At 40.2% G+C, this 21191-nt stretch overlaps 1 protein-coding gene across 5 annotated transcripts in view; it reads right to left on the minus strand.

The window, feature by feature from the left end:
- Positions 1 to 21191, minus strand: part of TMEM63A (transmembrane protein 63A) — a 41131-nt gene that overhangs the window by 15302 nt on the left and 4638 nt on the right. For 3 of the 5 annotated variants that reach the window (XM_019549551.1, XM_019549550.1, XM_019549549.1), the window contains 11 exons: positions 19251 to 19330; positions 17672 to 17735; positions 14418 to 14455; positions 12904 to 13046; positions 9531 to 9582; positions 8174 to 8282; positions 7684 to 7754; positions 7056 to 7136; positions 6340 to 6463; positions 5006 to 5139; positions 1212 to 1349 (listed from right to left, as the gene is read on the minus strand). In XM_019549551.1, coding sequence (XP_019405096.1) covers positions 1212 to 1349; positions 5006 to 5139; positions 6340 to 6463; positions 7056 to 7136; positions 7684 to 7754; positions 8174 to 8282; positions 9531 to 9582; positions 12904 to 13046; positions 14418 to 14455; positions 17672 to 17735; positions 19251 to 19330 — 1034 coding nt within the window. Of the gene's footprint in view, positions 1 to 1211; positions 1350 to 5005; positions 5140 to 6339; positions 6464 to 7055; positions 7137 to 7683; positions 7755 to 8173; positions 8283 to 9530; positions 9583 to 12903; positions 13047 to 14417; positions 14456 to 17671; positions 17736 to 18650; positions 18670 to 19250; positions 19331 to 21191 lie in introns of all 5 variants that reach the window. The other 2 variants (XM_019549553.1, XM_019549552.1) reach the window with 2 other exon arrangements.

Below are 21191 nucleotides of genomic sequence, written 5' to 3' on the forward strand. Positions count from 1 at the left end.
CCAGTCTCCAGTTCCAGCAGTGACTCACTGCAAAAACATATGGAAATATTTATTATACGCTACATAAAGGATGTATTATTCTAAATCATGGCTTAAAACCTCTCTAATGGATAAATACATTGCTTAAGTCTCCACTGTGATTATGTGAAGCAGTGGCAGCCTGTAAACCATTTTTTCCCCTTATAATACATGTTACATTGTTTTAATATATAGCTATATCTATAGATAGATATAGATAAATAAAAATCACTTGCAAGTATATTGGAAAGAATCCATTGATCTGTGGGGTCTCTCTGGCAAAGGGGAAGGTGAGGAGCAATGGCTAGGGCAAAACAGTGACTGAACAGTACTTACTAATTTTTTAAGTTTTCCCCTATTGGTGGCACATTATGTTTGACAAGTTTACTAGTCCACCAACATTTCAAAAGGCAGACAGTGTTTAATAACAGAATAGGGTGAACTGCTGCCTTTTTTTTTTTTTTTTTTTAATAGAAATCAAACACTTTCATAACATTTAACACTGGTACAGGGCTAAATGAGATCCTTAGATTTCATAAAATAGATCTACACTGTCCTCATTCTGCAAGTGGAAAAGCTGAGGTATACATGTTAAGAGACTGATTTTCTTTGAAGGCAATAGAAACTATGGGTATCTAGAACCTCCAAGGAAGAAAGAGACAAGTCAGCCATAAGTGACTTACCCAGGGTAGCTAATTCAAATAAAGCAATAAAATAGAAAACGGTCAAATAAAGTTTGGCTAATTGACCAGTCAAATATAGGTCAAATGGTAAATAGTCAATAGGTCTAAATAATACAGAGAAAAAGCACAAATTTGCCATTAAGAAATGTGTCAAAAAAGGTTTAAAATAATATTTCCGTCAAGAAAACTTCAAAAAGGTAGGGTTTTTTTGTGAAATTGCTACAATCTTTGATCAGCCAAAAATATGCAGTCAAATGACAGTATTTGATGGGTCAATTGACTGGTTTGCTAACCCTAGCTGGAGATAGAAAGAAGAAGTCACAGATATCTCAGCTTCCAATTTTCTGCTCAATTCACTAAGACAGTTATTCACAAAATTGTTTTCTTCAATGCAATCCCTTCTCCCCTCCCACAAAAAAAGCCCAATTTTCTTCTGGCAACAGACAAATAACCCAATCTCTCTCATCTGAAATTTAAATTATGAATTAAAACTTAAAAGACAGAATTTACCAACAAATATTTTCGGGGTAAGTTGCATATGTAACATTCCACTTCCAAATGCAGAGTTCTTTGCTGTACGTGGATGGCTGAGGTTCCCCTTTACACTTAAAACTTTGGCATTTGCAGGCATTGAAATCTTTAAGGATACTGGAAGAAGAAAGAAAATGCAGTTTTACACCTGGAAGCATCACATGCATAAGCAAGGAGATTGCTAAAGATTAAAGTTTTTATTACACCAGCTTGAGACTGTTACTGGATAATACATGCATATCATGTAAAACTGCAGTAACAGAGAGGTAGGTAGCCATATTAGTCTGAAGTCAGGCAAAAAGCAGGGAAGATTTGCACCTTTATAAACAAAGTCAGAGATGCATAGCTTAAGCATGAATAATGACACAGCATCTGATGAAGTGAACTTGGGCTTATGAAAACTTATGCTATACATCTCAGATGTGGTTAGTCTCAAAAGGTGCAAATCTAACTGGCCTTATGCATGTAACCGTTAAATATACATCACAGTTTGCCTCTGTCAGCTCTTACAGGTATCTAACCAATAAAAGCCTTGCCTTAAGTTGCTCAGTGGGCTATCAACAAAGAGGAGCTTCTAGTGCTGCCTTGTAAAAAGTCTTAGCGCCTCACATGCCTTTCCAAAGAGCTCTAGTATAGCACAAGCCACTCATTACAAAGCAGTGGATTTGTTTGTATTCTTACTCAGGACACAAACTAAAAGCCAGCGCTAGTCTAGGATGATACTTCTGAAAATGTTTTTGCTATGCTGGTGATGTTCTCAAGTTGCAAAATCTCTTCTTCCCCCTCTCAAAATGTAAATTTAAGACATGGATATCATCTCCTAGAATCAGTATTTAATTGACATTTGTTAAATTCACATCCAATGAAAGCACGGGAAATTCAGGGCATTTACAGCTTTCCCAAACACAGAACTGCTAAGGTTCAAATTCTGAAAGGCATAATAACTACGAGGGTTTTAACTGTTAAAAATACACCGTGATAGCCAAACTCTGATGATATAAAGGATGGAAAAAGCATGCACTGTATTTCAATGGATCACCTATCTGAAGTACCTGAACACAGTAATCATGCTTCAGTCACATTTCTTACATGTCAAAAAAACCCAACTAAAATAGAGCAACCAGCGTGGATAAAAATCGATGCTTTTTCACTTAAAAATAAGATTTTATTTAATCATATTTTTCATTTTATGTTAAGATGCTTTTAAAAAAAATGAACATATAAAGATAGTTTTAATTTAAGATATGTTAAAGCTCAAAGGGATCATCATGGAATAGGGATTGTAACTTCTAATGATATATTATTTGACCCAATATATTCAAGCAATCTTTTTAGAAGTTTTATAAATAGGTCACAACAGGCCATGGACTACATATGGAGCCCAATCTCATGGGGTTCCCAGAGGCTCTTCTATAAATTAGTAAAGATTAAAAAAAAAAAAAAAAACAACTACTGTATCCAATGGGACTCAGTGCTCAGTCTGGAAGATCCCATTAAGCATCTCTGTGTTGCTTAGTTTCAGTTCTCAAACTCTGGATTTGTCTCCAGAGATTATAAGCAGACAAGGTTTTTGGCTTTTTTGTTTGTTTGTTCGTTCATTTGTTTGTTTTTAGGTAGATGTGATATATTTTACTAAACCAACTAAGTTGGAAAAGTTGTTTTTTGCAAGCTTTTGGGCACCCTTCTTCAGGCATAGGGAGAGCCTGTAGTCTCCAGAGATAACGTCCATGTTAACAGCAGCTTATGGAGATGAGAGAGAACAGACCTGATTACCTACCCTCAATCCTACTGGCTCTCTGCAAGTTTGTGTGCACACAGTCAAGCCCTTACCTCTCTCTAAAAGTGCAAAGTTTCAAGAAGTTAAATGAATAAAGGATATCAAACAAGAATGTATTTTTGTAGAAAAAAAAAAAGATTAAATTGAGGCTTCCTGACAAGTAACTTAAATCAATACGATTTAAATCAAATCTGCCCTGAGCAACACATACCAAACTCAACACAGGAAAATGGGGGTTCTAACTGCAATACAATTATTCTCATAAAATCTCAATATTTTTGCACCACATATTTAACACTAAATAATTATTTGGAATGTTTTTCCACACAAAATACATTGGAAGTCAGCTCGAGTGTCTTTGCTATAAAAGATGCCCAACTATGGATTACAACCAGGCCTCTAATCAGAGTCAAGGCATCACAATCCTGGTATGTAGCACGTTTACTATGCCATCCAGAGCAGTGGCTATCAGCAGCACTCAACTGCTTGATGCTAACTTCATTGTCATGCATAACCCGACCCACTTTTTCAAAGAAGATGATCCATCCCACTGACTACTGGTCTAAATGATACTAACAAGAAGATTTGAAACATCTTGTTCAATTTCCCCAGAACTGAATGAGACATCTCTGTTCGACAATTCCAAAGAAACTCTGAGCGGAAAATATCCAAATGAAGAGGATATCTTTGTTAAACTAAAGTTAGGAAAGACTCTGTTTATTTTTAATATCAACTTCCCATCAGACAGATAGTAACCCAGACTCTCCACCCCTTTAAAACTTTTTTAAAGTTACAATCTATAACAAGAGCAACAGAACAGCAAACTCCAGCACAAATTCCTCAAATTTCTAGAAGCAGCCCCACATCCTAAACTTCTTGACATCTCTGAGCTCACATAGACTGGCTCTGCAGCGTGGCCCACTGATCAGGTAGTAACAGGCCATTTGATTGAAAGGGTTATGAAGAGCAAAACTGAGGGACCCACAAAATGAAATAACCCATGGGGCCACATTGTTCTACGACAGAGACCCATTTCCCACCACTCCCAACACACACACCTTAATTCTCCTTTTCAGCCTCTTAGGAAGAACACTGCTGCTAACAAACACTTGGCCAATAACAGAATTGAGCTGAATTCCACTGTAAGTTACCAGGGACCCTGGTTCTCCGATTGAAAATTGGGGATTTTTTTGTTTAAAAAAGTAACCCAAAATCCACATTTTTCCATGATTAAATTGAAACACCACTATATATAAAGTTGGGGATTTTTTTTTTTAAAATCGGAAAAAACCAGGATCCCTGTAAATAACTCAGCTCTGGTGCTGAGCACACCCACTCCCAAAAAGGTCAACACGAGTCAAAATGGCTTAGCAAATTTCAACAGCAAGGCCTATAAATAGCTGTAGTTACACAGAAATATCAAGTATATGTTCAATTGGACAGTTTCCAAATTGCAGAGGTGCAGGCTGAGGGCCGAGTAGCATACTGCTGGCAGGAAGTATTTTGAGAGGGGAAAAAAATGAAAGGGTGTCAGGAAACTCTCTCTTTTCATCACTGTCAGCAGCAACTGTTACCACCAAGACTATTAGGGACAGCCTTTTACCTGCTAACAGTGATCCACTGTGAATTATATATAATATATATAGCTGTTGATAGCTCATTTTCTGTCACCCAGCTATTTTCATCCATTTCTAGCTTAGGCAGGTAGTTAGAATCCAGGTCTTAGAGGCAGCACTCTTTGCTCCATTAAGTCCCTACAATCATCCAGTCCTTGGCTAGACTAATTTTTAGATCACGAAGAGGCAAAGGACCTCTAGGAAAAGGTCCAAGGAAGTAGAATACACCAAATCCAGAAAGCAGATGAAGAAAGGAGGAACCAACTCAGGTGAACAAGATGGATTCACTCATAATGACAATATTCAGAGAAAAAAAAAGACCCCCCTCTGGCCCAACCAAAAAAAAGAAAAAAAAATCCACAACACACACAACCCCTTACTATGTGGCCATAGATTTCTCCTGGAATGTTACAAAAGCCATTCCCAGTGGGTTATTATGAACAGTTTGTTCTTCTTTCAAGTATTCTTCCAGCAGCTTCTTTGCAACTCGGGTATAATAATCTATGGCATCTTCCTGTTGGAAAATGGATTCCTGTTAGATACCAACACCAAATGGTGACTTTTTTCTTCTCATTCAATACAACCTCCACAAACTACAATCCACCCTCCTTCTGCTTCCCTGCTATAGTAAGATACCAGTCTTCTGGGCAACTCTAGTTCTTTAATGCAATATAATATACCGTATTTACTTGATTCTAATACTAGGTCCCCTCCCCAAACACTTTTAACATGGGGGAAAGCCCCTTATCTCAGAATCGTATATAAAGGGCAGGATGGGTGCAAGCTCAGGGTGCAGCCCCTACCCAGGGTCAGGGCCACAACAGCAGCTGCTGCCCATCTTCTTCCCCACCACACTACATCTGCACCCCACATCTTCCCCCTGCAGTCTCTTCTTCCCCCACCCCTGCCCTTCTCCCTCCTTACCCTTGCTCCATGCCAGCAGGCTGCAGCCTGAGGCACCGAGCACAGCCCTAGCCCAGTCCTGTACCACCAATCCAAAGCCCATATGGGTGCTATGGGGTCAGGGTGGGGCCTGTGCTCAGTGCCCCAGGCTAGAATGGGGATGGAGCCTGCCAAAGTAGAGCAGAGGCTGAGGAAAAGGGGTGGGGGAGGGTAGGCAAGGGGCAGAGATGGCAGAAGTGCAGGCACAAGCAGGAGGCAAGCTTCTTGACATCCCCACACTACCTGCTTCCCCATAGCCTCCCCCCCTGCAGTGGTGGGAGGGATGAATTAAAAAAGATGGACCCCCCCCAGTAATTAGATTCTAAAAAATGGAAAATTGTAACATGTATTCATTTTCTACGTAAAGAATCTACGTGGAAAAATTGGGGGGGGGGGTCATCTTAGATTCAAGAAACTGAAGAATATTTGTGTTAATACAACATGCACATGGATTTTAACATCAATGTTAAATTCTCTGCAGAAAGTCTTCAAGATGCAAGGGCTTTTTGTGACATCTTTTGTACAGTTGTTCCAATAAAAGGAACGGGTGTCCAACATAAAAAAAATACCGGCATCCTACATTTCCAACACTCCAATCCTAGATTTCAGATATCAGGGCTGGAAGGGACGTTAGAAGATCTTTGAGTCCAGCCCCCTGTCCCAAGGGCAGGAAGTCAGCAGGGGTCATAAGATCCCAGCAAGATAAACTGTAAACTCTTACAGCTTTCCATTATTCTGGCTGATGACAGAAGCAGCAGAAACAGATTCTTACCCTTTTACATCTTCCGATATCACAACAGCAGAATTGACCACATAGCTTTGGGTTGATTCGGACCCGCCTGTCATACTTCTGATGCAGGTGTGTAAAATAAGTCAGGCTTTTTTCTGCCTTTTTTCTAGGAGATACAAAAATACATACATTAGATTTTACAATGGAATAGCAGAAACACAATAACAAGCGTAGGGAAAATGAAATCCTGAAAGTAAAAAGTTTTCCCAGGGATTGATCAGGAATAAACCAACCAACATAAAACACTTCCCCCAACATGCATCTTGGCTGCATAATACAGTTAACTTCTTTACCAAACTAAAAGGAAGTCTACAAAACCAAGTTGTGTTCAGGACTCTTCTTGCATTGCCCTGAACATAAAATCTACTGTAATGGGTCCAGTCTCATAGACCTAGGAACCATCAACCTAAAATTACTAAGTTAAAACTAGAATTTCTTGTTCTGAAACTCCTGCACGCTTCTCAAATCACTAAGTCAGAGCTAGTCATGATGTGAAATGTATGGTGCCTACTAGAGATATACTGAAGCCAGAGCTGCAGCCCTCAACACCCTTAAAGTTCAAATCAGGTACAGACCTGAACAGTAGAATTCATCTCTAGCATTTATAAGACTCCTACTCTTGATATATTCTTAATAAAGCTTGGGAATATTTATCTAGAATTATAAAAAAGAAGTAAGCATATTATGCATACAAGTACCTTTCCCTGTAAAGATAAATAAGCCTAGCTACATCATAACACAACTGGACCTCTAGCACATTACAGGTTGGGTATGCAGCACTGAAAAGGAAGAAAGAAATACATTAGGAGAGAGTGTACATGACAGCGTGTCTATTAATATCACAATCAATTACTTTGCCTTCTAAAAAGGAGACTGTAAAAATGGAAATGTGTTGTATATTAATTTGTAGCGACTATGTTTAACACATGACAAGTTGCCTTGTTCCCAGGCTAAGGCCAGATGGGAACCATATTAAAAATAGTATGAATATACATGCAATTTCTTAGGCACTAAAACTAACTTTTTTCCTTGAGAAGTTCAGCACTCATTCAACCCTCTTAATCTTACACAAAAAACTATGGAATAAGATGAGAGAAAACACAGGCATTCCAGTTTCCAGAGCCCATCTCCTCTAACTCACTAACCCCAATCCCAGAACCAGGATAGAACCCAGGCCCCCTCTCTCTCATGTAATCAAGATTTTTTTTTCCTGAAGAGCAAGAGTAGGATGACAATTTCTGAATGGTTTTGAAACCAAGAGCCCTTCTATGTTGGACCTTTAAACCTGCTCCGTATACATACGCCAATCAAGCATGGGAGACTTACGTAAAGTGCCTTTCTATAGTTTCTTTCTTCGCATTTTTTGGGAGACCAGTAATGAATAATGTGCGCTTGACCTAAAGGGGAGAGGAGGAAAAAGAAAGAAAGAAATCCCAGTTTCTCAACACTACCACAAAGGAAGAAAGCAAACAGGACCACAGAGAAGGCAGTGACACAGCACATAAGTATGTTAGTCCTAAAACAAATGAAGAGAACAGGAAAAAGGCCAGCTATTGACTTCACTGGGGGTTATATATGCTTTCAGTAGTGAATTAGCCTCTACATTAGAAAAAGACCGAAACAAAGTAAGAATTTTTCCCCGCTTCCTTCATGCAATTTATTTTCTTGGCCATCTGAAATCAGTGTTCACCTTTTAATAGATTCCTTCATATTTATTTGCAAATTGGCAGGGAGGGAAAAGTTTTTATATCAGCTTTTCTTTAGCATTTCCCACTTACAAATATACTGTAGATTTTCCCCAAACACAGAAACTTACAGTGTCTTCCTCTTTATACTTGACATACTTCACATGATGTCTCATGAAGATGACAGTCAAAATCAGGTAAATAACAGCAAAAACTGTGTGCAGCCAAAGAAGATCATTGCTGTGGGACAAAACATTTAGAAAAGGGAAGAAATGTCACACTGTTGCAGGCAAGGATAAGGGGCTATTAAGAGTACAGCCATCTGCAGTTTAAAGTGGTCAAAAAAGGTAATTTGGTGATGTTGATTTTATCCCTGCAGGCACCTGGTGTAACTATATCACTTACAAGACAACATCTTCCTAGCATAAACAAGTAGTAGGTATCTAAGAAATGTAGCTAGTCTAGAACCACCCATACTTTTTCAGCAGATTTTAACTGTGCATTTTTCTGCCCAGGTATGCAATGGTACACTCTGCTATGCTCCATTTATTTACTGGCATTTTTTTGTCAATATAAGAAGTCTGTGTTGAGTAACTAAACAAAAGGAATGTCTAGGAGATCTCCTCTCATCTATAAGATTATTCTGGTCAATCAAAAGCATAAAAAGAAAAAAGGGAACAACCTACACTGGGCATGCAGATGAACTGCTTGCAGAAGGATGGATGAATAGCATGCATTCCTCCTGTAGTAGCCTCCACTGCTGCGCTCTTACCTTTGTGTGCGTCAGCCTCTCTTTCAAGACTTGCATAAGAAAATCTGTACTGTCAACAAAGTTCCTTGCATCTGTAATGGGATTACTAACTAGCACACACTTTCAAAGACACTTTATTTAAAGGCACATAAAAACAGATTTGTGCATTTTAATTTAATTTTTTTTTTTAAATACTCCTTTATTAAGTTCCTAGGAAAAATATCACTTAAGATGACAGGTAGTGTGATAAGGCTTTTTAAGAGAAGGGAGTTTTTTTACATTAAGTTAACGCACAATGGAATTACAGTATATATTCAGATGTCCTGGTATGTTAAAGCTTATTTTATTTTTAATAATTCACATGTAATTGTAATAAGAAAATATATAATAAGCTAAATCATATTTTCTACTAAACCTGCTAATTTTATTTTAATCTCAGAAATATGGTTCCTGAAAGCAACAATGCTATATTGCTGGATGTTAGTCAAGACATGCATGTGCTTTAGAATTTGGAGCAAAGACCAGAAACCAGGACTGTAGCTTCTAGTCCCAGCACCAGGCAAGTCACATACCGTGTTTCAGTTTATGCACTCAAACAATGGGAATAAGTATAACACCAAAAGAATGCCTCGTCTTGGGTAGTGATTAGCACTTTTAAAGAAGGGAAGTATTAAAGTTTAGGTATAACTGCCCACAATGTAAAACTTTGTATTTAATACTTCCCTATGTTTACTTACCCAGTTTCTAAATTTGCTATAGTTGTCCTCCCAAAACTATATGGATCTTTATCTAAAAAGGACAAAATGCATACTTTATCAAGCACAGACTTCATGAGGCACAATAAGGATATCAAAATATAAAGAACAAGGAATAAAATACCGTATTTTCTCACACCCATCATACCCCCAAAAAATCAGCCCCCAAAATTGGGGTTGGTGTTTTAAATTGGGGAAGCTGTTATCCTTACTAGAAAAGCAGCAAGTCTGGATACACTGTGCATACCATGCAGCTGCTAAGATCAGAGTCCTGTATTAGTCATAACTGTTGGCTAAGCACTGTACACTTCATGCCTAGAACAACAAATGAGCCTGCTAGTGGTATCCCGATGAGGCTTGTGATTGGAGACAACACTTTATTTACAGAAGCTTATATAAAAAACTACTTACAGTAAATAAATAACAAATTTGCTACTGCCCTTGCAAGGGTCTGGGGCCTAACTTGTGAAACAGTATCCAGCAAGGGTGGTATTCCAGGAGAGAGTCTAGGTGAGGTAGCTGGCAGCAGGACCTTCCTGGTGCTACACTTCCTAGACACTCTACATTCTCAGGAGGATTTACTGTCACACAGTTGATCATGACTGGAAAAAAAATCTTTTCCTACACATTGCCTTCCAAAAAAAGGTGCGTGTTTTATTTGGGGGTGTGTTTTGTGTGTAAAAATACAGTATTGAGATAAGTAAAAAGCTGTTTTTGCTTATTTTTAATACATTACATTTAAAAGTAATGAACATTAAAAAAAAAAAATCATATTTCCTGCTGGTCTAAAAAAGAAAAACAAGAATATGCCAGGTTCAGCCTACATGATAGACAGAGCTTAGTGTTAAGATCTGGATATCAGGTATCTACAGCATGTGTCCCACCCACAAACACTTTTGTTTATGGAATTAAGCCAATTTTTTAATCTGCCTGTTTTTCTAATCTCAGATGTTTGTTCAAATCGTACAAAAGTGCTGTGTCCAGAACTGTCACAAGAGCTTTGCTAATCCCAATCAGAAGATAGCATAGACAATTCAAGGAGGGGAAAGACTATTCACATCTTCAGAAAATTACCCAAAAAAATCCCATGACTTTCCACTACACACTTTATCACAACACAAGATGGGCCATCACAAAATTGCAGCAGGAACACACACACACACACACACCACATTCCTGAGTTCACCAGGAACATCATGGTGTATTGCTGTGTTACATATTCTGGTCAAACAGAACTTGAGGTAGCAGCAGGCATAGGACCTGCCTCTTCTTATTCCAGAAGAAAAGGAATCCTGACCCTGGAGCTAGAAACAGCTCTGTCCCATGCAATACACAGAATCAAAGAAAATTAGGTTTGGAAGGGACCTCAGGAGGTCATTTAGTCCAACCCCCTGCTCAACACAGGATATAAGGGAAAACTTTCTCACTAGGAGATTAAGTAACCTGTCCCAGTATTTCACCAGAGCAGTGGTGGAATCTCCATCCTTGGAGGTGTTTGAGACCTGGGCAGACAAAGCCTTGGCTGGGATGATCTAGTTGGGGCTTCCCCTGCTGCAACTTGAACCCATTGCTCCTTGCTCTGTCATCTGCCACTATTGAGAACAGGCTAGCTGCATCTCCTTTGTAACCACCCTTCAAGTAGTTGAAAGCTGTTATTAAATCCTCCTTCAGGCTTCTCTGCTCCAAACTAAATAAGCCAGTTCTCTCAGCATCTCCTCAAAAGTCATGTGCCCCAGCCTCCTAACCATTTTCGCTGCCCTCTGCTGGACTCTTTTCAATTTATCCAGATCCTTTCTTTAGTGGGCAGAGAGCAGGGGGGGCAGTCAAAACTAGACAGTACTCTAGAAGTGGCCTCACCAGTGCAAAACAGAAGGGAAGAATCACTACCTTCAAACTGCTGGGAATGCTCCTACTAATCCGGCCCAGTATGCTGTTAGCCTTCTTTGCAACAAGGGCACATTGTTGGCTCATATTCAGCTTACTGTTACTGCCTACTGTAACCCCCAGGTCCTTTTCTGCAAAGCTCCTGCTTAACTGCACAGGCTGGGGACTGACTAAGTGCATGGGTTTGTTCTGTGTCAAGTGCAGAATTCTGTACTTGTCCTTATTGAATTTCATGAAATTCCTTTTGGTCCAACCCTCCAATTTGTTGAGGTCTCTCCAAATCCTAGCCCTACCCTCCAACATACCGCTCTACCCAGTTTGGTGTCATCCACAAACTTTCTGAGGGTGCACTCCATCTCATCTTCTATACTGTTGATGAAGATATTGAACAAAACTGGATGCTGAACCGACCCCTGGGCCACTCCATTTGATACTGGCTGCCAACTAGGCATCAAGCCCCCTTTGAGCCCAACAATCCAGCCAGTTTTCTATTTACCTTACAGTCCATTAATCCAACACAGACTTCCTCAGCTTGCGTGCATGAATGTTGTGGGAGACCATAACAAAAGCCTTACTAAATTCAAGGAAGTCCACTGCTCTCCCTGCATCCACAGAGCCTGTCATCTCATCATAGAAGGCAATTTGATTGGTCAGGCACAACTTGCTAACTGTTCCTAATCAGCTTCTCCTCCAAGTAATTAGCAGATCCTCAAGGAATCCAGGTCTCCATGATTTCTCCAGGGACTGAAGCAAGGCTGACTGGTCTGTAGTTACTGGGATAATCCTCCCCTTTCTTGAAAATGGATACTATATCTACCCTGTTCCAATCATCCAGAACCCTCTCCTGATCACCATGAGTTTTCAAAGATAATGGCTAGAGGCTCTGCAAATCACTGGTCAACTCCCTCAGCACTCTCAGTGTATCGCATCCCACCCCATGGACTTGTGCACATCCAGCTTTTCTAAATAGTCCCTAACCTGTTCTTTCAGCACTGCTGGGTACTCACCTCCACCCCAAACTGTATTGCGACCTTGCCTATGGAGGCTGAATGTTTTTTGTTTTTTAATTTAAGAAGGCATTGGGTACTTCTGTGTTTTCCTCATCATCTGTTGCCAAGTTGCCTCCCCCATCCACTAAGGGACCCACACTTTCCCTGATCTTCCTCTGCAGACATTGTCAAGAAGTTCAAGTAGAGCCACACACACCCACCCACCAGGCAACACATAGTTACCACATCAGAAGAGGGAAGAATTTCATATAGCCCATTATCCTGTTTTTGAAAGTAGCCTTTTCTAGAGGCTTCAGAGGAAACAAGTCTCCCCCTGATATTGATAAAGAATAACGTTATCTAACTGTGCAGTATTCTGCTCCTTGCTGGAGGACTTAATATTTTCAGAATAGGAGGGATCCTTAAATTCTGACAGTGACACAGAACACACTCTTCTTCCCAGGATGTAGAAAGATTCTTACCAAGCAAGTCACCAGATAAATTGACAGGCAATATGACACACACTGACAAAATGCTCATAGTAACCAGCAAGCAGATGATGTGGCGCTGGAAGGCAAGGTAGTGTATGGCATCATCACCACACTTCTCATTAATCTCTTCCTCACTGCAGAGACAGAAAGACACAGGGATCAGTTTACTTTGCTTCTTGGAATGAAAAAAAAACATTAATATCCAAGTCAGGGGTGCTCAACCTCGAATCTAAGGGCCAGATCTAGCCCCCAAAGGCATGCCATCAAGCCCACAGGTCCAGAAATATAGCGGTGGGAGTAGTGACAGAATCCCACCTGCAGTGGCAGATGAGTAGGGGCAACATTAAATTGCGGTGGCTGCAGGAACTGCAGCAAGTAGCACTGCCACCACTCCCCTAGTACCAAATGTATGGACTCCTGGAAAGCCTCATGGGCTGGATGATGGCTCCAAGTGCCAGATTGCACTGGGAATTGCTGCTACTAGTGTCTGGGCTCTTTGTCCCTCCCAGTTCCACTGCTTGTTTCCACCACCGGATGGGGTGACCTGGCTTGCAGCACTGAGGGAGTTGTGGGAGGGGTGGGGGTGGGACTCAGAAACCCCACATGTCATTGTGTAGTACAGCAGTATGTGGGGCTGGACTGATGTGCCTGGTCATACTCATTGACTAGCCCTGTCCTACATCAGGCCTATGGACCAACCCCACATGCAGGATCTGGCCCCATACTACTCATCCGATTCACAGGATGGGACAGGCTGAGCACCACTGAAGCCCTACAACCACTACCCTCCGCTAGACTGAGAAATGAAAGTGCAGAGTTTGTTTGTTTTTTTGTTTTTTGGTTTTTTATATACAAATACATCAGCGTAGCATTTAAATATTAAAAGGATCTCTTTTTTTTGCTGACATTAATACAGGTTTGCTAACTGGGGTGAAATTTTCAAATGCAAATGTGCCTCTGGAGCAAATTTCACACTACAAAAAGCATCAGTTGACTATACTGCAAAAGACATAGGGTACTCCAAAAATGTTGTGCGACAGCAAAAGAAATGAGGGGTGTTGTTTCAAATGCCTTCTTACAGCCACATGCAGGGGGGAAAAAATATTCAAAGAACTAACAAGTTGAGCAAATGTCTACTTTTCTGGACAGGTAATAAATGATGAGGGAATGTAACAGACATTTTCTCATTATTAGCCTGAAACCAGTTGCTTTGCCTCTGGGCTGATAAGTTTTCATGCCAATTTTACCAACTTGTGTCAAACCTAGATGTCACTTAGGGACAGGATTTCCACAACAGGAGGTTGAGGAGGAAAATGACAATGTGCAGATCTTAGTTTCACTCCCAACCCATGGGTCACCAGTTAAACATTCATCTAGATCTCATTTGGGATCCCATACTGCTAATTCTACCTCTCTTGGTACTATGTCTCAAAGTCTATCACTTCCTATCTTTGAAAAATATCAGGAAAAGTAAACCCTGGCTCACTACTATTTCCTGCACTTACCGCATTCGAAAGGCAGCCATCATCCAAGAACAAAACCCCTATAAATAAGAGGTGAAGTATGTTAGAATCTGAACGAACATGAATTGCTTCAAAGAGATATTGATATCTAATTTTTCCAATTAAGGACTTTTTCCATTAAAAAACTCACTCTCAACATGTAAACAAAAACAGCTATCAGTTCAGTCTAGATAATATCAGAGTTCCATATCCCATTTATATTCTATACATATACAGAGAACACACCCAGCACCTAAAAATGTCACTTCATATATAATGATTTACAATTCACCAATATTGAGAAGCACAGATGTCAAATATTCAAGGAATTAAACAACTAAGATAAGTGTATACACTTAATTTCAGTAGTCCAAGAGTTTCTGAACTGAAACCACGATTTTTTAAAAACACCCTTCAAAGTTCCCTCCCATTTCTAAACAGCCTTCCATTCCATCCTATCTTGTACAATCTCCTTCTACCTTGCCACATCTTCACTTATTCCTTCCAGATGAGTTTATGTCATAATTCTACCATTGCCTTGGTCTACTCAGGGTGTGATACCCACCACCTTAGCTTCCAAAAATCTGCCTCACATGCTTTCTTTCATCAGGTTTCATGATACACCCTGCCCATTTTAGTCTCTGCACTCTTATCTTGCTCAAGACATCAAGTTCTCCTCCTTCATACTGTTCTTTTGTACTATACCATATATTTTCCTTAGCATCTTGGTTTTAAACACTTGCAGCCTTTTTTCCATTTGCCTCCATCAGTATCCAGGATTCACATCTATACAGGAAAGGTTGAACAACTGTACTATAAAGTTGGGTTTTAAGGTCTCTTGAGATTCTCCTTGCAACTAGGCTCAACATGCATATAATTAGAACTAAATTTTTGCCTTCATTTCTTCAGTCTTTTGATTGCCCTCAGTGATCATTGTTTCTAAATATTTAAATGTCTCTGTTTTCCATCTTCTTATTCTCTATCCTTATCTTCCTTTGATTTTGAGATTTATTTCTGGATGTGATCAGGTATTTAGTCTTGCTGACATTGACAGTAAGCCCAACTCCTTTGGTGTTTCATGCTATGATCTCTGTATTCTTTTGTACCATTTCTATTTTCTCTCCTACTAGGCAGATGCAATTTGCATAAGCAAATACCTGGTACAGACCTTTTCATTTTTCTCTTATGACCTTCTCAAGCATCAAGATGAAAAGCACTGATGACAGTGCATCCTCTTTAGGAGTCCACCAATAAAGATTTTCTTGGCTGACAGAGATAGCTGATTATTAACCAGCCATACTGTCCGATACCAATCTGATAACCAATTTAAAGGAATGCAGCCAGGCAGTGTGGAGAGCAACTCCCTGCAGGTAAGTCTGTGCAGGGGAAGCAACATGGGTGAAGGGGACAAACTGAGGCTCTCATGTTGAGGGAGAGAGTGCAGCAGGGGCTGGGGGCACTGCCCAGCCAGGCTGGTGAATAGCACGCAGGGCCAAGGCAAGGAGTGGGACACAGCTGTGGGCAGCTCATCCAGGGGATCAGTATCCCAGTGCTTAAAAACACTAGCAGTGGCACTTGACTGAACTAAAGTTCATTTGATGAGCTTTAAGTGCCGCTGCCACCATTTTTAAGTGCAAGGACGCTTTTAACCACAGCAGAGCCAACTAGGGCGAGGGCAGATGTGGGCTGCCTGCTGCAGGCTCAGGGCTCTCTGCTCTGCTGCCATTCCCTCAGGAGCCCTACAGCAGCCCTGCAGGAGGCGCAACTTGCCACCCCCACCACTGTCAGGTGGGCAGAGGACATGCAGCCAGCATGCAAATAACTTAAAGGGAAAGGCAATAGAATGGAGAGCCCCAAGCCCACAGCAGGCAGCCCACATCAACCCCATGCACAAATCTGTGGGGCACATGGCCCCCCATGCCTCCCCCCAGGAGTGTACGCAGCAGCAGGGAGCCATCCCCACTCCCGACACGCCCTGGGCGAGCCACCCACAGCTCCATCCTGTTCCCTGTCCCAGATCCCATTCACTGCCCTGGCTGGACAGCGCCCCCAAGACCCAGTCCATACTGCATTTTCTCCCTCATCATGGGGACCTCAATCTGTTCCCCCCACCTCTTCCCCTTCCCAGACTTACCAGAAGGACCCCAGCCAGAAGGCATATTATATTTATCAGTGATGTTATTGGCTACACTGGCCAAAAAAAGCTGATAATGTTAATTTTCCTTTTAAACAGTGCTGATCCAATAGGCAACCAATATCCACGCACCTCTAGTCCTTGTTTGAGCCTGCTATTGGATTTCCATTGGGTCCAATAGCTTTCCCTCAGTTCTCATGGAACTCATTGATACTTCAATGCACACCATACCATTCTGGGGGGGAATTAAAAACTCCACCATAATTGACCATGGTGACTTTCTTCTTATACTATCATAAGCTTTGACATCTTTTGCAATTCCCCCTTTCTTTTCCAGCAACAGCTTTGTTGAAAATACCTGATCACAAGTTGATCTCTTTCCTGAACTCACACTGGTAAGCTCTCAATTTTTTTTGCATATGCGAGCCATCCGTTCACAGCAGCTCTTGAGAAAAAGCTCTGTATGTTGTGCAAAGCTCTGTATGTTGTGTGATACCCTGATAGTTATTACACACTCTTCAGTTACTCTTCTTATTATTATTGTCTGCTTCCACTGTTAGGGTATACTTTCTTCTCTCCAGATCTTTTCAATCATCTTGTAAAGATGGCATTTTAATGCTTTGAATGCAAAATTTCAGGCATTTAGCTGGAAGACTGTCCATCCCTGGTGCCTTAACAAATACTACCTACCCATACAAGCGTGTTGTGAAAGTCTGGTTTGCAATACTTGTAAAGGAGAACTTTGTACACAAAAAGTTCTCTACAAAGGGCAAAACACACATTGATGTTATACTTTTACAAAGACTATTAAGCCTTTGTTCCTTTCTTCCCAAATTTTGTGGGGAAAATCTTCTATTGTAAAAAAATTACAACACTGGTAAATTATTACAGCATACCACTATTTATCAAGGGCTAGAAAAAAAGAAGCCAAGAAGTCTAAGGTTCCAGAATAAACATACACACGTCATATGTTAGCATTTCTCACACTGGAAGTGCATGGATGTCCCACCATGCACAACCTATTTACATACACCAAGTGCAGAACAATGGCAGATTCCACCAAATCTACCTACTTCACACACACACTACCATTTTATTTTATGGGTCTAATTCAAATACTGACCCTGTCATATTCAAGGTCATCCATTGCTGATGAGGATGATGACATTCTGCAGTGTCTTGACTCACTAAAATTGCAAAAAGACACATTTAAGTTATTTGTAGAAATGAAGAAGCTCCTCCATGTCTGATGAACCAAGTTTTAACAATTCTGAAGTGGGTCGGTAAGGAAACAAAAACAAAAAAAGAAAAATTAGAGTCACTAGTTTGCATTTCCAGACTGAAATCATAGAGAATTTTACTTTAAAACATCCATTCAGCACTCAAAAGTGAGAAAGGAGAAGTTCCTGAAGTAACAGGAGGGTGCAGTGGTGACACAGTAATGACACAGAATTTGAAGGAAGTGGATCACTAATATGGTGCCTAATAAGATAGGGTCTGCAGGCGTCATTCCTCTTCAGATTTGCAACATTATATAAAATATCATCTTTCCCCATCTTCCCCTTCCACATCTCTGCAGTTTCTGCCTCAGTCCAGATTTACCCAGTACCATTAGGAGAGCTGCCTTAAGTTTCATTTTTCTGCTTCTGTAGCACAGTGAAGAACTTTTAGTGAATTTTTCATCTACTGTAAACTAGGGAAGTAGCCGTTTCCACTTGTTAGGAAGTAAAGTGGTTTCCTCCCATTTCTAAACAGCCTAACAAGTGGGTATGTCAACACTGCATTCAGAAGATTTAACTGCAGCATGCATAAATATATGTGCAAGTTAAATAGAACCTAACTCACTCACATAATGCAATGAAGATCTGGTACCACAGGCTTCAGTGAGGAAGCCTATGCTACACCATCTTCATCCCCACTGTTAGCCAAGTTTTCTACATACAGGTGAGCTCAGGTCCATCACAAATCACACTTCCTAACTAAGTGCAGACAGGCTCAGAATAAACACACACAAACTTTTTCTTCACATATGCTTGGGATACATTACAGATACTGATAGTTGTAGCTTATGGTAAATGCAAGAGCACTAAACTTCAACCCACCTTACAAAAAATATTTCTTCTTGAAGTATCCATAATATCATCAAGCAGAAGCAGTTAAAAAAAAAAAAAAAAGTCACAGGATCATTCCAGCTTCCATTAAAGACTATGTCAAAACTCTCAGACTTCTGCTAGGGCAAATATCAGGCCCTTTGTGATCCGTACAGGGACAGAGTCTCAACAAATTCTGGGAAGACTTGTATTAACTGTTACATTGGAAAGACCTTTGATCTGAAGACAGCCAAGTGCAGCAGTTAATATTCTACTGCTGCAGAAAGTGTAGGCACCAGTAAGTGGGCAGATGATGTTAACAGATTCAAGCAACCTATTGCCTTTCTTCTTCCCTCCACACATGATATCCGAGAAGAATTCATAATTACAATTGTAAACACACAGCTTTATTTATTGACACTGCAGGAAAAAACTTTCAGACAAGGAAGTGTTTTACACACCATAGTCAGAAGAGAATTTTAAACAAGAAAGAAAAATGAATGCAAGTCCAATCACACTTATTCATGCAAGCAAACAAGCAAGCAAGCTAACAGGAACCTCCACATCTTTCCTACTTCCACAACCCGCACATGGTTTTCAGCAACACTATACCTTTCAGTTTCTGACAGCAAGGCAAGTCGACCATAATCCCAGAATTTCTTCCTTATTACAGAGAAGGCCAATATTAAGATCTAGAAGATAAATCAGAAATAAAAATTGTTTAGTTTTTATTTTTCAAATTTCAAAATTATTCTTTTGGAAAGTAGGATTTACTGTAGCAAATTAAGTCACTGATCTGTCAAAAACACCATTCTACTTCTACAAGTAACTGGCTCTCGATAAGTGAGACTTATCCTGTTTGTCTGGGACCTCAGATAGAAGAAGATTAGAACTTCAGTACTTTTGTTCAAATTGCACATCTTGGCCAAACTTTAAGATAAAAATAATCCCTTACCTCAAGTTCTATTATCATGGTACACACACACGAGTACTTTACAGTTAACTGCTTCAGAGGACAAAGAAACCTTCATAACAGACCTTTACTTTAAATTACTAAAACAAAGGCCCAAACTAAGACGACTAGCTCACAGTGCAAGTTTTACAACCATGCCCTTAGCCTAGGCACATTAAATTCTATCCTGTGTGGCTGAAACACAAAAATTAATTGAACCCTTCTTAGCATCCATAACTACAATGATCATAGTTCATAAGACTAAATCACCCACCAAGACCTTTTATAAAATCCCTTCCTATAGATTAAATCCTTTCTAGCAAGACAACCAATTAGATTATTCAAGATCTTACAGATTCTTTTCTAACTTGTATTTCAGAGATTTAGAGAACATTAAAAAATAAAAAAATAAAAAAAATCAATAATCAGAAGCAGTCAAATGGGAACTAAACTTTCCCTAAACTTTTTATATTTATAAAAAGCTGGCAACAAACAACACTCTCAAAGAGAGGAATGAGGGAGTTGTCATATAAATTCAGACTATCAGCCCTTCCAGTTTGATATCCAGAGGTGAATAAGTGATTCTTGGAGGAAAATCAAGAAAGCCCCTGGCTTATAGATTCATAGATTTCATAGACATTAGGGATGGAAGGGACCTCGAAAGATCATCGAGTCCAGCCCCCTGCCCCAGGGGCAGGAGGCCAGCTGGGGTCATAGGTTCCCAGCAAAAACAACATCCAGATATCTCTTGAAGGCATTCAAAGTAGGTGCTTGAACTGCCTCCGGCGGCAGACAATTCCAGACCGTGGGGGCTTGAACAGTAAAGAAATTCTTCCTTACGTCCAGCCTGAAGCGGTCTTGCAGGCGTTCATAACCGTCTGAACTTGTCATCCCTTGAGGCGCTCTGGTGAATAAACGTTCCCCCAGATCCTGGTGGAATACCCCTTATAAACTTATAGGTGGCCATCAGATTGCCCCTGAGCCTGCGCTTTATGTAATGCTGTCCAAAAAACAAGAGATTCCCCCCCAGTCTCTATGCAGAGCAGCCTAAAACATAGACGTAACATTTTAAAATCAACCATTAGAGTGAAGCACATCAGTTCCCAAAGAACATCCAGCATGGATTTCCAAATCACAGCTCACTGTCACATTTGTTCAGCATTAAATAACTCTGGATCCACACAACTGGTGCCCAACCTGCTGGAATGTGCATACCAGGACAGCTAAGAGATTTTAACTACTCCATTTAAAATTATTTTATTTTGTAAATTGGGCTCAAGATCTGGTGGGCCTTGTACTAGCGTGGGCCTTCAATGGACCAAATTTGGGTTCCTTTGCAGTACAGTTTCCTAGATTCTTTAAATTGGACAGCTCGCTCGAGTCTCATTTTAATATTGGGACTAATAACTGACACATAGTGCTTCAGAAAAAACAAAACGGGATAAATTGTGAGATCAACTTGCAGTTCTGCCTCTACCACAACCTTTTAAAATTATTTCTGTTCTGAAAATAAATCTCTCTTACCCTAATAGACAGGGAAGGAAATTCTGAACAACACTGATGTTAGACAAAATGTGAACTGTTGGAACTGCAAGACTTGA

The sequence above is a fragment of the Crocodylus porosus genome, unplaced genomic scaffold (genome assembly GCF_001723895.1).
Source record: "Crocodylus porosus isolate Cpor-Errol unplaced genomic scaffold, CroPor_comp1, whole genome shotgun sequence".
In the NCBI taxonomy this organism is placed as follows: Eukaryota; Metazoa; Chordata; order Crocodylia; family Crocodylidae; genus Crocodylus; species Crocodylus porosus.